The sequence below is a fragment of the Salmo salar genome, chromosome ssa17, assembly GCF_905237065.1.
Source record: "Salmo salar chromosome ssa17, Ssal_v3.1, whole genome shotgun sequence".
NCBI lineage: Eukaryota > Metazoa > Chordata > Actinopteri > Salmoniformes > Salmonidae > Salmo > Salmo salar.
Window position 1 is genome coordinate 68,255,494 of NC_059458.1, and position 16,665 is coordinate 68,272,158.

The 16,665-nt window shown below is 47.4% G+C and overlaps 1 protein-coding gene across 1 annotated transcript in view; it reads right to left on the reverse strand.

The window, feature by feature from the left end:
- Nucleotides 1-16,665, reverse strand: part of LOC106609571 (staphylococcal nuclease domain-containing protein 1) — a 341,791-nt gene that overhangs the window by 229,700 nt on the left and 95,426 nt on the right. The window contains exon 16 of the mRNA XM_045700024.1: nucleotides 5,992-6,101. Within this exon, the coding sequence (XP_045555980.1) occupies nucleotides 5,992-6,101 (110 nt within the window). The remainder of the gene's footprint in view (nucleotides 1-5,991; nucleotides 6,102-16,665) is intronic.

Below are 16,665 nucleotides of genomic sequence, written 5' to 3' on the forward strand. Positions count from 1 at the left end.
CATCCTGCTGTTCAAAGACCATTCACTGGCATTTTGTACTAGAAACCTGGCACCAGAAATAACAGCATCTCCCCAGTGGGTGACACCTACTCCCACTGCCTGCTGCACTGCTGCTTGGATTCCACCTGGAGATCTGTTCACCGTCTGCCCTGGCCTGTCTCCCCCTGTCTGGTACAGGTACCCCCACCACACTCCCCCCTCTCTGTTCACCGTCTGCCCTGGCCTGTCTCCCCCTGTCTGGTACAGGTACCCCCACCACACTCACCCCTCTCTGTTCACCGTCTGCCCTGGCCTGTCTCCCCCTGTCTGGTACAGGTACCTCCACCACACTCCCCCCTCTCTGTTCACCGCCTGCCCTGGCCTGTCTCCCCCTGTCTGGTACAGGTACCTCCACCACACTCCCCCTCTCTGTTCACCGTCTGCCCTGGCCTGTCTCCCCCTGTCTGGTACAGGTACCCCACCACACTCACCCCTCTCTGTTCACCGTCTGCCCTGGCCTGTCTCCCCCTGTCTGGTACAGGTACCTCCACCACACTCCCCCTCTCTGTTCACCGTCTGCCCTGGCCTGTCTCCCCCTGTCTGGTACAGGTACCTCCACCACACTCACCCCTCTCTGTTCACCGTCTGCCCTGGCCTGTCTCCCCCTGTCTGGTACAGGTACCCCCACCACACTCACCCCTCTCTGTTCACCGTCTGCCCTGGCCTGTCTCCCCTTGTCTGGTACAGGTACCTCCACCACACTCCCCCCTCTCTGTTCACCGTCTGCCCTGGCCTGTCTCCCCCTGTCTGGTACAGGTACCCCCACCACACTCCCCCTCTCTGTTCACCGTCTGCCCTGGCCTGTCTCCCCCTGTCTGGTACAGGTACCTCCACCACACTCACCCCTCTCTGTTCACCGTCTGCCCTGGCCTGTCTCCCCCTGTCTGGTACAGGTACCTCCACCACACTCCCCCTCTCTGTTCACTGTCTGCCCTGGCCTGTCTCCCCCTGTCTGGTACAGGTACCTCCACCACACTCCCGCCTCTCTGTTCACCGTCTGCCCTGGCCTGTCTCCCCCTGTCTGGTACAGGTACCTCCACCACACTCCCGCCTCTCTGTTCACCGTCTGCCCTGGCCTGTCTCCCCCTGTCTGGTACAGGTACCTCCACCACACTCACCCCTCTCTCCCGAGCTTTCGCTCGCCTCCAGCACACACACACTGTTGGGGTGAGTGACTCTGAACTAACAATGGCTAGCCCCAAGTCGTTATATATATATATATATATATATATATTTTAATTTCTTGTGCATTTTGCTATTTGCCTCATGACTCCTGGATATTTTGTTGACTACAAACTTTCTTTACCCACCTGTGGGACAGACTGTTTGTTCCCACACTCGGGACTCTGACTCTCTATTGGTTACACAGACTTTTGGCCTCCCATCCTAACCACCTCTCGCCGGCTTTATATTCATGTTACCTGATGAAATTGCTGTACAATATGATCTTGTTGCCATCTGATGCACATTCAGATGTCATAAATCCACAATGCAGAGCTCTCCCTGTCCTATGCCGTGCCTTGATGTTCATGTACACCCCGGCCCACCTATTGTTGCTAGCTGCAATTCTGACTTGTGCTCTGATATCTGCTTCACTGATTTCTGCTCTCGTAAAAGCCTGGGTTTTCTGCACGTTAACACTAGAAGCTTATTACCTAAAATGGATCAACTGAAAGTGTGGGTTCACAGCTCCGATCCAGATGTGTTGGTCATTACTGAGACGTGGTTAAGGAAGAGTTTTGAATACTAATGTTAACCTTTCTGGTTATAACCTTTTTCGGCAAGACAGATCTTCCAAAGGTGGTGGAGTGGCAATCTTTACCAAGGATCACCTTCAGTGCTTGGTTGTCTCCAAACAATTTGATTTGCTGGTTTTAAGCATTAAACTTTCAAATAGCTCTTTGATGACTGTTGCAGGGTGTTATCGTCCTCCATCAGCACCGGCCTGTACCCTACCTGCTCTAAGCTCTCTCCTGGCCCTTTCCACTAAGTCTGAATTTGTCCTCCTAGGTGACCTAAACTGGGACATGCTTAAACCACCTGACCAGGTCCTAAAGCAGTGGGACTCCCAAAATATTGCTCAGATTATTACCAATCCCACAAGGTATGACACCAAATACTCAGAAAAGGCTACTCTCCTTGATGTTATCCTCACAAATAATCCTGATAGGTATCAGTCTGGTGTTTTCTGTAATGACCTTAGTGATCACTGTTTTACAGCCTGTGTTCGTAATGGCTGCTCAGTGAAACAACATGTCCTGATTTGTCATAGACGCTTGCTGAAAAACTTTAATGAGCAAGCCTTCCTTCATGACCTGTCCTCTGTAAATTGGTATAGAATCAGCTTGATCCCCTCTGTTGAAGTCGCTTGGACCTTCTTTTTGATATTTTCAGTGGTATTGTTAACGAACACGCGCCCATAAAGATAATGAGAATTAAAAACAGGTTCAGCCCCTGGTTTGACCGTGATCTTGCAGAGTTACTCCACCTCAAGAAATGCATTTGGCGAAAGGCTTGGCACACGCATACTCAGGCTGACTGGCTATCGTTCAGGCAAATGACAAACGTGTACTCAGGCAATCCGGAAGGCCAAAGTTACTTTAAGGAGCAGTTCCCTCTCTATGGGTTTAACCACAAGAAGTACTGGAAAACGGTTAAAGACCTGGAGAATAAACCCTCCTCCTCACAGCTGCCCATGTCTCTTAACGTTGATGTGGTTGTTACTGACAAGAAGCACATGGCTGAGCTCTTTAATCACCACTTCATTAAGTCAGGATTCCTATTTGACTCCACCATGCCTCCTTGCCTGTCCAACATTTCCTCATCTCCCACCCCTTCTAATGCGACTATCCCCGATGCTTCTCCTTCTTTTCCCCCTGCCCCGCTACAAAGTTTCTCCCTGCAGGCAGTCACTGAGTCTGAGATGCTAAAGGAGCTCCTTAAACTTGACACCAAAAAAAACATCTGGGTCAGATGGTTTAGACCCTTTTTCTTTAAGGTTGCCGCCACCATCATCGCCAAGCCTGTCTCTCCTTTCTGGGGAGGTTCCCATTGCTTGGAAGGCAGCCACAGTTCGTCCTTTATTTAAAGGGGGAGATCAAGCTGATCCTAACAGTGATAGGCCTATTTTTATTTTGCCCTGTTTATAAAAAGTGTTGGAAAAACTTGTCAATAATCAACTGACTGGCTTTCTTGATGTCTACAGTATTCTCTCGGGTATGCAATCTGGTTTCCGCTCAGGTTATGGATGTGTCACTGCAACCTTAAAGGTCCTGAATGATGTCAATATTGCCCTTGAGTCAAAGCAATATTGTGCTGCTATTTTTATTGACTTGGCCAAAACTTTTGATACGGTAGACCATTCCATTTGCGTGGGCCGGCTAAGGAGTATTGTTGTCTCTGAGGGGTCTTTGGCCTGGTTTGCTGACTACCTCTCTCAAAGAGTGCAGTGTATAAAGTAAGAAAATCTGCTGTCTCAGCCACTGCCTGTCACCAAGGGAGTACCCCAAGGCTCAATCCTAGGCCCCACGCTCTTCTCAATTTACAACAACAACATAAATCTAGACTTGGTTTCCTCTATTGTAATCGCTCCTCTTTCAACCCAGCTGCCAAACTAACCCTGATTCAGATGACCATCTTACCCATGCTAGATTATGGAGACATAATTTATAGATCGGCAGGTAAGGGTGCTCTCGAGCGGCTAGATGTTCTTTACCATCCGGCCATCAGATTCGCCACGTATGCTCCTTATAGGACACATCACTGCCCTCTATACTCCTCTGTAAACTGGTCATCTCTGTATACCTGTCGCAAGACCCACTGGTTGATGCTTATTTATAAAACCATCTTAGGCCTCACTCCCCCCTATCTGAGATATCTACTGCAGCCCTCATTCTCCAAATACAACACCCGTTCTGTCAGTCACATTCTGTTAAAGGTCCCCAAATTACACACATCCCTGGGTCGCTCCTCTTTTCAGTTCGCTGCAGCTAGCGACTGGAACGAGCTGCAATAAACACTCAAACTGGACAGTTTTATCTCAATATCTTCATTCAAAGACTCAATCATGGACACTCTTACTGACAGTTGTGGCTGCTTTGTGTGATGTATTGTTGTCTCTACCTTCTTGTTATGTTGTCTTAGGTCTCTATGTAGTGTTGTGTCTCTCTTGTTGTGATGTGTGTTTTATCCTATATTTTTATTTTTTTTTTTAATCCCAGGCCCCCGTAGGAGGCCATTTGGTAGGCCGTCATTGTAAATAAGAAATTGTTCTTACCTGACTTGCCTAGTTAAATAAAGTATACATTTTTTTTTTTTACGGTTTATTTTCTAAGTCGCTTTGAATAAAAGCTAAATGGCATATATTACTTATTATTATATTGTGTTGAGTATAACATTGTGTGTGTGTGTATGAATGTGTGGGTGTTATGCATGTGTGTGTCCCTGTCAGCCAGAGCGGTCCGAGTCCGACTGTGCCCCCATCACTAATACTCCCCGTTAACCTCAATTCCACTTCCAAAGCTTTTCAGTTGAAAATCTAGTGCAGCAATCTGGCTAGCTCAGCTCATTCTACACAGGCTAGCCTTCTAGCTCCACACCAGCCAAAACATTTGGCCTCAAAGCCACATTTCAAAGGAGCATGGGATACGCATGCCCCCGCAGAGCCCTTCAACAGAGTCCAACGGAGAGGAGAGTTACAGTAGGCTAGCTGTCCTTGGATTCAGAGCTAGCTTCAATGGGCTCCAGTTAATTCAGCAGCTTTCTGTTTAACATGTCAATAAACTTTGAATCTAGGATCAGCTTACCCATGCCAAAATATACCCTTAATTATTAGTGGGGAGATACAAAACTAACTTTCAATCAGTTTGTAAAAGGGAGTATCTGGAGGGAGGGTGCGACAAGGCCACATTTGCCAGAGAGTATGAAAAGGGGCTGGGAAGTCGGCCAATGAAAGGTTTTGGGTTTCAGAGAGAGTGGGGCATAACAGGGTGGTTTTGAGGTGGCTAAATTATCGCCTCCTCCCCCTTCTTTCTGCTCTACCATTATTCAACTGAGAAGTTCTATGGATTTGGTCAAGTGATGGAGTGGAGGCCCTAATCGTCTCTCCACGGCCCGACAGAAAAGGATGTATGACAGAAGGACATGAGGGGAAGGGGAGGGAAGACTAGGCATCGGTTCACAGTTAACACAAACAACTCCTATCGTCAATTTAGAATGGCATTCACCAAGGGAAACTAGGCACCAGAGTTCCATAGACGAACATAAATGGAGGTCAAACATGATGAAATTGTCGAACTTCCACGCAACTCAGAGGGTGCGTTCGTAAATTCACTCTGGTTATCAACTCCGATTTCAGAGCACTCGTCCGAGTGTGCTAAAGCGCAGAATAACTGATGAATTTACAAACGTTAAACACCCGTTGAATATGGCCGGTGTCAGTAAACGTCGGCAAAAAAGCATAATTAAATTGTTGCCAGCAGCACAGTTAGAGTCACCAACGCTCTAGATAACATGAAAACAGCCAACCAGCTCTGCTAGGGCGAGTCAAATGAGGTGAGTGAGGTGTTCTCTCATTTGTGTCCAGAAGTATCTAGCAAGCTAGCCAACATTAGCTTGGATGCTTGACTGCCGTTGTGAGGTCAGAACGCTCGGATCAACCCTACTCAAACCTACGTCCAGTGTGTTCACTGAACCCTCAGAGAAACAAACGTTCTGAATTTACGAACGGACGGTCTGAATTTACGAACGCCCAGAGCACACTCTGGCAGTGCAGAGTGAATTTACAAACACACAGAGTCATCAAAAACCACACTCAAGAAAGCCAGGAGACAAAATGAAATTGGAGGTCGAATGTGATCCAATATGTCCGACCTCAAAACCAGCCAAACATGCTGTCGCAAGTAAAACCACTGAAATCAAAGAAATTGGAGCCAAAATGAATGTTGCGCTTACCTCTCTCTGCAGTACCAGCTCCTTGGTGAAGGCCATGGCCTCGTCGCTGAAGGGCTCAGCCACCTGCATGCCGCCGGGCATGTTCCTGGAGCCGCGCGGACACTCGATACCTGGCCAATGAGAAACAGAACAAGTGTCAAGGGTCAGCAAAACAGCCAATAAAAATAACTATGAGGTTAGACAACATTTAGACCAGTTAGAATGTTACGGTCCAACAAGTTGAAGTTGCCCCTTGACATTTATTTCAACCCCGTAACGACCCAGCGTTAGGACAGTTACAAAACAACGAGGCCACCATGACAGGTGAAGTGGCACTAGAGATTAGTGGAGCTGAGCATTGCTGTGCTTCAACGGCGGCAGCTTCATCCTTTGTTTGGCCGTCCCCTGGCGCTGACCTTGCTATTCATGACTATTAACTGAAGTGGGTCTTTTCACTGGGTAGTGGATTAAAAGAAGAGCCAGGGGGAGGATGGGAGGGATGGAGGGCAGGAGGGCTATAGGGTGGCTTCCTATAGGAAAGCTGTGAGGCGATGCATGCTTATCTCTTGCACTCAGAGTTGGCTGAGCGTGTGTGTTTGAAAGAGAATGTGTGTGTGTTTGAAAGAGAATGTGTGAGCAAGTAGGGGTGGTAAGGTGAGGGGCAGTGTGGTGTGGTGAGGGGCGGTGCGGTGCAGGGCGGGTCGGCGCGGTGCGGGTCGGCGCGGTGAGGGGCAGCGCGGTGTGGTGAGGGGCGGTGCGGTGTGGTGAGGGGCGGTGCGGGTCGGCGCTGTGGTGAGGGGCGGTGCGGTGTGGTGAGGGGCGGGTCGGCGCGGTGAGGGGCGGCGCGGTGTGGTGAGGGGCGGCGCGGTGAGGTGAGGGGCGAGGCGGTGAGGTGAGGGGCGGCGCGGTGAAGAGATGTGGTGTGGTGTAGAGATGTGGTGTGGTGTAGAGATGTAGTGTGGTGTAGAGATGTGGTGTGGTGTAGAGATGTGGTGTGGTGTTGAGATGTGGTGTGGTGTTGAGATGTGGTGTGGTGTTGAGATGTGGTGTGGTGTGTGCTAGGCTAGGCTACACTATGTATGCTGAGTGGTGAGGTGTGGTGTGCGCTAGGCTAGGCTATTCTCTGTATGTTGAGTGGTGAGGTGTGGTGTGCGCTAGGCTAGGCTATGCTGAGTGGTGAGGTGTGGTGTGCGCTAGGCATGGGCTAGGCTAGACTATGCTAAGTGGTGAGGTGTGGTGTGTGCTAGGCTAGACTGTATGCTGAGTGGTGAGGTGTGGTGTGTGCTAGGCTAGACTCTGTACGCTGAGTGGTGAGGTGTGGTGTGTGCTAGGCTAGGCTAGACTCTGTACGCTGAGTGGTGAGGTGTGGTGTGTGCTAGGCTAGGCTCTGTATGCTGAGTGGTGAGGTGTGTGCTAGGCTAGACTAGACTGTATGCTGAGTGGTGAGGTGTGTGCTAGGCTAGGCTAGACTCTGTATGCTGAGTGTTGAGGTGTGTGCTAGGCTAGGCTAGGCTAGACTGTATGCTGAGTGGTGTGGTGTGTGCTAGGCTAGACTGTACGCTGAGTGGTGAGGTGCGGTGTGTGCTAGGCTAGGCTAGACTCTGTATGCTGAGTGGTGAGGTGTGTGTGCTAGGCTAGACTAGACTCTGTATGCTGAGTGGTGAGGTGTGCGCTAGGCTAGGCTAGACTCTGTATGCTGAGTGGTGAGGTGTGCGCTAGGCTAGGCTAGACTCTGTATGCTGAGTGGTGAGGTGTGTGCTAGACTAGGCTAGGCTAGACTCTGTATGCTGAGTGGTGAGGTGTGCGCTAGGCTAGGCTAGACTCTGTATGCTGAGTGGTGAGGTGTGTGTGCTAGGCTAGACTAGACTCTGTATGCTGAGTGGTGAGGTGTGAGGTGTGTGCTAGGCTAGACTAGACTCTGTATGCTGAGTGGTGAGGTGTGCGCTAGGCTAGGCTAGACTCTGTATGCTGAGTGGTGAGGTGTGTGCTAGGCTAGGCTAGACTCTGTATGCTGAGTGGTGAGGTGTGCGCTAGGCTAGGCTAGACTCTGTATGCTGAGTGGTGAGGTGTATCCTCTCTCCACTATCCTCTCTCCACCCTGTTGCATTGGGCGCTACACCCAACAACACTGTGCTAACAAAGCAACATCAGCCTCCCGTCCAAAAAGTCTCAGAGTCATCTTCTAGTAATCTGGAGGCTCCCGCCAATCCTGATTGGTCTGTATGCTAACCACATCCGAACTGATTGGACTAGAGAAGAGAGAGAGGAAAAGGTGGACCGGGGATCAAGTTTGTGATGATTGGGTCCTCATTTTGGCACTGACTGACTAACCATCGCGCACACACACACGCACACACATTTCCTGGCAATGCTGTGTTAGCAAAACTTCCCACACACACACACACACACACACACACACACACACACACACACACACACACACACACACACACACACACACACCGACAATTCTCATCTCACCCCTCTAACAAAACGAAAACATATTTTCTGTTGAACCCGCAGCATGGCGAGAGCCACAGAGGCTGAAGACTCAATTACCTCTTAATAGCCAGTAAATAGTCCCTAGATTAGCATTTAAATTGCCCAGTGTGCGTTCCGTCCCGGCTCCAAGGAGGAAGGAAAAGTCATTTCAGTCCAGCAGCATCCCCAGTATTTTTAGCCATGTTTTGGCCTGGGATTGACCGAGTGAGTGGCTGGGCCAGTATTGTATAAGACAGAGAGGGGTGGAGAAGCCAAGCTTAAAGTAAACTGCTTTCACTAAGGGATGTCTTTCTCTCTAGGACAGATGGTGAGGATGGGACAGACACAGGGGCTCCATAGGGACAATAAAACCTTTCTCTCTAGGACAGATGTTGAGGATGGGACAGACACAGGGGCTCCATAGGGACAATAAAACCTTTCTCTCTAGGACAGATGGTGAGGATGGGACAGACACAGGGGCTCCATAGGGACAATAAAACCTTTCTCTCTAGGACAGATGGTGAGGATGGGACAGACACAGGGGCTCCATAGGGACAATAAAACCTTTCTCTCTAGGACAGATGGTGAGGATGGGACAGACACAGGGGCTCCATAGGGACAATAAAACCTTTCTCTCTAGGACAGATGGTGAGGATGGGACAGACACAGGGGCTCCATAGGGACAATAAAACCTTTCTCTCTAGGACAGATGGTGAGGATGGGACAGACACAGGGGCACCATAGGGACAATAAAACCTTTCTCTCTAGGACAGATGGTGAGGATGGGACAGACACAGGGGCTCCATAGGGACAATAAAACCTTTCTCTCTAGGACAGATGGTGAGGATGGGACAGACACAGGGGCTCCATAGGGACAATAAAACCTTTCTCTCTAGGACAGATGGTGAGGATGGGACAGACACAGGGGCTCCATAGGGACAATAAAACCTTTCTCTCTAGGACAGATGGTGAGGATGGGACAGACACAGGGGCTCCATAGGGACAATAAAACCTTTCTCTCTAGGACAGATGGTGAGGATGGGACAGACACAGGGGCTCCATAGGGACAATAAAACCTTTCTCTCTAGGACAGATGGTGAGGATGGGACAGACACAGGGGCTCCATAGGGACAATAAAACCTTTCTCTCTAGGACAGATGGTGAGGATGGGACAGACACAGGGGCTCCATAGGGACAATAAAACCTTTCTCTCTAGGACAGATGGTGAGGATGGGACAGACACAGGGGCTCCATAGGGACAATAAAACCTGGATCTGTGTTTTTCAATGTGGATCAAATCCAAACTAACACAACTGTTTCAATTAAACGTATCAACTAATCACCAAGCTTTTGATTAGCTGAGGCAGGTGGAAACACTGGGCTACCCTATGGGGCCAGACCCCTCCCCCAGCCCCGTATGGACACACACAAACAGCTCTGCTCAGTAGTGCTGGCTAGCCACGCGCATAAGATGTAACGTTTTAAAAAATCGGTGATCCCGGTGAGCGATACGCCGGATGAAATACGGCCTGTCCCCCGTCGCATCTGCCCAATCCTCCCTCACACACAAACGTACACAGTCGTTTACACACACATGCGCACACACAGGTGCCCTGGAATAGCTGCTCTACAAATCACCTGTGGCCAGAGCATATGTGCTACTGAGCACTGTGGTTTAGACAGCTCCATGTTTTATGCAAGCAGACACAACGTCACCCCTGTGATGAAAACACTCAGACAATCTCTCTCTCTCCCTCTATCATTCCCTCTCTCTCACTCCCTTCCCCTCTAAATCTTTAATTCCCTCCCACCCACTCTTTCTTTTCATCACTTTCTCCATCTCTCCTTGCCCTCTTCTTTCAATCTCTCCATCTACCTCTCCCTCTCTACATCACTTGGTCCTCTCCTCTTCCTCCCCCCTACATCCCTCTCTACTTCCCCCTCTTCCTTCCACCTACATCCCTCTACCTCCCCTTCTCTCCCACTCTTCTTCAATTGCAAGTCACAAACAGTGAAGTGAGAGGATAGTCAGAGAAATTGCATTAGGGCTTTTAAATTTGCCTTTAAATGGGCATTGAGAAAAAGTGAGATTGGATTAGCGAGGAAGAGGGAGTTGCTTTGCTACATATAGCCTGTACTTAATATAGCCTACCTGTCGACTTCCCGCGACAATGTTGTGAAGAGCAGCAGTTAACTAAAGAGGCTCCAACCCGATTATTCAACGCCTAGTTACACATTTTGTTAACTACTTGTCCAAGACATCGGTTACATGGGAAAACGACATAGAAACACACAAAAGCAGACACTTGACAAAAAACGCGAAAATGTTGCCTCTACATGCAGCTGCTGCTAGCAACAAAAATGGTGGAGAAGAACAGCCTGGTGACGCAGTTCTAAAGTAGATTTGCAAAATGACCAGAAATATCGAAGAGAAAATTGCAAAAGAGGGCAAGGATGTGGCTGAAATAAAACATGCAGTGAGCGCACTGAAGACAAAAGTGGAAACTCTCCACAACCAAGTTACAAATGCCGAAGATAGGATATCAACATTGGAGGACAAGAACACCTGCCTAAACCACACTGTTGAAAGAAATTGAGATTGTCATCGAAAAACTGGAGGAACGACTTCAATACCAGGAAAGTTAGTCAGAGAAACACACTTCGGATCAGAGAGGTTACCGAAATCCACATAAATACGGTGGATTGTATGAAAGACATTTTACGCAATCTAGTTGAGGACACACCGGAGGATGTTAACAACATGACCATTGGGAAAACACAACACTGCGCCCAGGACCAGCCCCACGCGACCCCCGGCCTATCCTGGTGAAATCCTTACCATTCACCGACAGGGAGAAGGTCCGGCTCAGAGCAAAATAACTTAGGAGTTTTCACTGGAAAGGGACAAAAAGGTAGAGTTTTCCCTGACTTTTCCAAGGAGGTCCAGGACAAAAGAAATGCATTCATAGAGGTGAGAGACATGTGCATGAAATGGGGCCTGAAATGCTCCTTGCACTACCCTGCCGTGTTCTGGGTTACTGTGAGAGGACCACTAAGTCGTTTTACAGACCCAAAGGAGGCAAAGAAGAGTGTCGCGGAGGTTAAGTTCACTAGGGTAGGGGGCAGCATTCGGAATTTTGGATGAAAAGCGTGCCCAAATTAAACTGCCTGCTACTCAGGCCCAGAAGCAAGGATATGCATATAATTGGTAGATTTGGATAGAAAACACTCTAACGTTTCCAAAACTATTAAAATAATGCCTGTGAGTATAACAGAACTGATATGACAGGCGTAAACCTGAGGAAAATCCATCCAGGAAGTACTATTATTTTGAAAAGCTGTTTTTCCATTGAAAGCCTATCCACCATACAAAGACTTAGGACCCAGTTCACGATCTCTATGGCTTCTTCTACATGTGGCCAGTCTTAAGGCATTGTTTCAGGCTTTTACTCTGAAAAATTAGGGAGATACAGCACTTTCAATGAGTGAACAGTGGACATTTCCAGACATGAGTCCAGCACGTGATCGGGAGCGCGCCTTTCTTGTTTCACCTTTTCTATTGAAGAAGCTTTTGTCCGGTTGAAATATTATTGATTATTTATGACAAAAACCTGAGGATTGATTTTAAACATCGTTTGACATGCTTCTTCTAACTTTTATTGTATTTTTTTGACTTTTCGTTTGGATGTTGAGAGCGTGCTTTGTGCCTTTGGATTACTGAACTAAATGCACCAACAAAGTGGAGGTTGTTGGACATAAAGAGGGACATTATCGAACAAAACTAACATTTATTGTGTAACATGGAGTCCTGGGAGTGCCACCAGATGAAGATCATCAAAAGGTAAGTGATTAATTTAATTGCTATTTCTGACTTTTGTGAGTCCTCTCCTTGGCTGGAAAATGTCTGTATGGTTTCTTGTGGCTAGGCGCTGTCCTAACATAATCGCATGGTGTGCTTCTGCCGTAAAGCCTTTTTGAAATCGGACACTGTGGTTGGATTAACAAGAAGTTTATCTTTAAAATGGTGTATAATACTTGTATGTTTGAATTTTAATTATGGGATTTCTGTTGTTTGAATTTGGCGCCCTGCAATTTCACTGGCTGGTGTCGAGGTGGGATGCTAGCGTCCCAATGATACCAGAGAGGTTAACTAGGTCGAACAATCTGAGTAGTGTGGTAGGCTATGGAAGATCCGCATGGCGGCAGTGGCTCATCACGGATGGACCACCATTTTTGTCTAAGCTGATAGGAGAACTTCCTATGTTGTGAGTAACATTCTCACTGAGTGTTTATGCGAACAGGTACATGTCTGGGAATCTTTTAAAGCATACATACATGGAGTAATAATACAATGATCAGTTACTATAAAGAAACAAGAAACAGAAAATTGTTAAACTTGAAACAGAGCTCAAAACTCTGGAGAGGGAATATTGGTCCAATCCTAACAACATTTCTCTGGTAAACTTGACGAAATCCAAATACGAGCTGGATACTTTATTCAGTAAAATAGCTAAATATTCCCTGTACAGGCTGAAGCAGAGATGGTATGAATCAGGGGGAAAGGCAGGAAAACCGTTGGCCAGTCAATCGAAATCTAGAGAAACAGATCGGCAAATAGGTGGAATCAGAAAAAAGACAGGCAAGCTGATTACCAATCATGAAGAAATAAACAATATAATTTGAGTCTTCTATCAGGAACTTTGTACTTCAGACAGTCCTTTAGATATGCACAAAGCAGAGGCATTCTTTCAGAATCTGAACCTTCCTAAACTAAAAGAAGAAGACAGGAACTGGATCGACCGTCCAATTACTTTGGAGGAATTGACCGAAACTATAAGACAAGCACCCACAGGGTTGGATGGGATACCCAGTGATTTCTACAAAAGGTTTGCAGAGCAGCAAAGCCCAGAAATATTGAAATTTGTGAAAGACAGAACTTCATCTGACAATCTTAGACACCTATTGCATGTCATCTGGAAGGCAAAAGATCTGGATACTTTAGTGGTAGCCTTATCCCTAGACGCAGAGAAAGCCTTTGATAGGGTGGGCTGGGACTACCTGCATTATACTATAAATACATTTGGATTTGGACAGGGCTTTCAGAATTGTATTAAACTTATGTACAACGACCCCAAATCCAAAGTAGTCACTAACAGACTACGATCATCCCCATTTTCAGTAGGACGAGGCACGAAACAAGGTGACTGTCTCTCGCCCCTCCTATTTATTATAGCATTAGAACCATTAGCCGAAGCCATTAGGCTGCATCAGTCAATAAAGGGGGTTAATATGGGAGGTAGAGAGAACTAATAATGGCAGGCTTACAACTCAACATATCGCCTTTACTGGAGTTAACAAATGCATTTTCAGAGACATCAGGCTATAAAGTAAACTGGACCAAATCTGAAGTAATGCCGCTATCGAAACATGTCTGAGAAATGACTTCCTCAGCTGGAGGTTTCAATGGGTCCTTAAAAACTTGAGGTACCTGGGGATCGCTTTAAATCCTGGTCTAGAGAAGATGATTTCTGAAAACCTTGACCAACTACTGCACAAAATTCAACTCCAGTTTAAGAGCTGGGATAAGCTACAAATCTTATTATGGTGTAGGATACAGGTTATAAAGATGGTCATTAGCATGTTACCACTGTCCATACATGTCTATACCTTTATATCCATAAAGAAAATTATTAACGAGTTTGTTTGGGCCGGTAAAAGGGCCAGGATGAAACTAGCGAGATTACAGGAAATGACTGAGAAGGGAGGATTAAAGCTCCCTGACATGCAATTATATCAAGAAGCCTTTGTAGCTGCCCAAATAGGCTCTCTCTTTACGGAGAACTCTAATAGGCCAATTTGGGTGGACATGGAGGAAGAAGTTAATGCCCCAATCGGAACATCAAATTATTTGAGTTAACAAAACGTAGGACTGCAGAATCCAATAATGTCCCACACAAAAAAATATATGGAGTCAGATACATGAGAGAGAGAAATCTTCACCTTTCCTGACAAACTCTGCTTCGTTATGGAACACCCCGAAATTGAAAATAGGGGGACACATGGTTTTCTGGAAAGATTGGTATAGAAAGGGGATAAAGAACATTGGTTGTCTATATATCAAGAAAACTAGTTTACCTCTTTTGAATAACTAAGGCCCAAGTATAATTTACAGAAACAAGGCTTTTGGAGGCATCTCCAGCTTAGAGATTGTATGTTTAAGGTAGGACAGAGTAACAACAAATTCCCTGAACATTCCGATGTGTTAAGATAGAAATCCTTCGCAAATTACCACATACCGCAGGGTTTATATATAGCCACCTAATAGGTGGATTTAATGGAACTTGTAAGGACGTAAAAGCTGTATGGGGAAAAGACATGGAGGTAACTTTTGGAGCGGAGGAATAGAATATAATAGTACAACAGATGCTCCTCCCTTTGAGAGATGCCCGGTCCAAGCTGATTCAATTGAAAGTGTTCAATAGGATTTATTGGACTCATCTGAGGTTGAACAGAATAGGTTTGATAGAATCCAGTCTATGCTGGAGATGTCAGTCAAGTACAGGTGACATGAAAGCAGGAAGCACCAGTGACTAGATCAATAAAAAAGTGGTCAGATGAAGCAGATGCTAAGCTAGAGGACTGTTTTGCTAGCACAGACTGGAATATGTTCCGGGATTCCTCCAATGGCAGTGAGGAGTACACCACATCTGTCATTGGCTTCATCAATAAGTGCATCGATGATGTCATCCCCACAGGGACCGTACGTACATACCCCAACCAGAAACCATGGATTACAGGGAGCATCCGCACTGAGCTAAAGGCAAGAGCTGCTGCTTTCAAGGAGCGGGACTCTAACCCGGAAGCTAATAAGAAATCCCGCTATGCCCGCCGACGAACCACCAAACAGGAAAAGCGTCAATACAGGAGATCGAGTCGTACTACAATGGCTGTGACGCTCGTCGGATGTGGCAGGGCCTGCAAACCATTACAGACTACAAAGGGAAGCACAGCCGAGAGCTGCCCAGTGACACGAGCCTACCGGACGAGCTTAACTATGTCTATGCGCGCTTCGAGGCAAATAACACTGAAACATGCATGAGAGCACCACCTGTACCGGAAGACTGCGTGATCACGCTATTAACACCCAATGTGAGTAAGACCTTTAGACAGGTCAACATTCACAAGGCCGCGGGGCCAGACGGATTACCAGGACGTGTACTGCGAGCATGCGCTGACCAACTGGCAAGTGTCTTCACTGACATTTTCAACATCTCCCTGTCCGAGTCTGTAATACCAACATGTTTTAAGCAGACCACCATAGTGCCTGTGCCCAAGACAACTAAGGTCACCTGCCTAAACGACTACCGACCCATAGCACTCACGTCTGTAGCCATGAAGTGCTTTGAAAAGCTGGTCATGGCTCACATCAACACCATCATCCCAGAAATCCTAGACCCACTCCAATTTGCATACCGCCCAAACAGATCCACAGATGATGTAGTCTCCATTGCACTCCACACTGCCCTTTCCCACCTGGACAAAAGGAACACCTATGCGAGAATGTTATTCATTGACTACAGCTCAGCGTTCAACACCATAGGGCCCTCAAAGCTCATCAATAAGGTAAGGACCCTGGGACTAAACACCTCCCTTTGCAACTGGATCCTGGACTTCCTGACGGGCCGCCCCCAGGTGGTAAGGGAAGGTAACAACACACCCGCCACGCTGATCCTCAACAAAGGGGCTCCTCAGGGGTGCGTGCTCAGTCCCTTCTTGTACTCCCTGTTCACTCATGACTGCACAGCCAGGCACAACTCCAAACACCATCATTAAATTTGCTGATGACACAACAGTGGTAGGCCTGATCACCGACAACAACGAGACAGCCAATAGGGAGGTGGTCAGAGACCTGGCCGCGTGGTGCCAGGACAACAACCTCTCCCTCAACGTGATCAAGACAAAGGAGATGATTGTGGACTACAGGAAAAAGAGGACCAAGCACGCCCCCATTCTCATCGACAGGGCTGCAGTGGAGCAGGTTGAGAGTTTCAAGTTCCTTGATGTCCACATCACCAACAAACTAACGTGGTCCAAGCACACCATGTCAGTCATGAAGTGGGCATGACAAAACCTATTCCCCCTCAGGAGACTGAAAAGATTTGGCATGGGTCCTCAGATGCTCAAAAGGTTCTACAGCTGCAACATCGAGAGCAT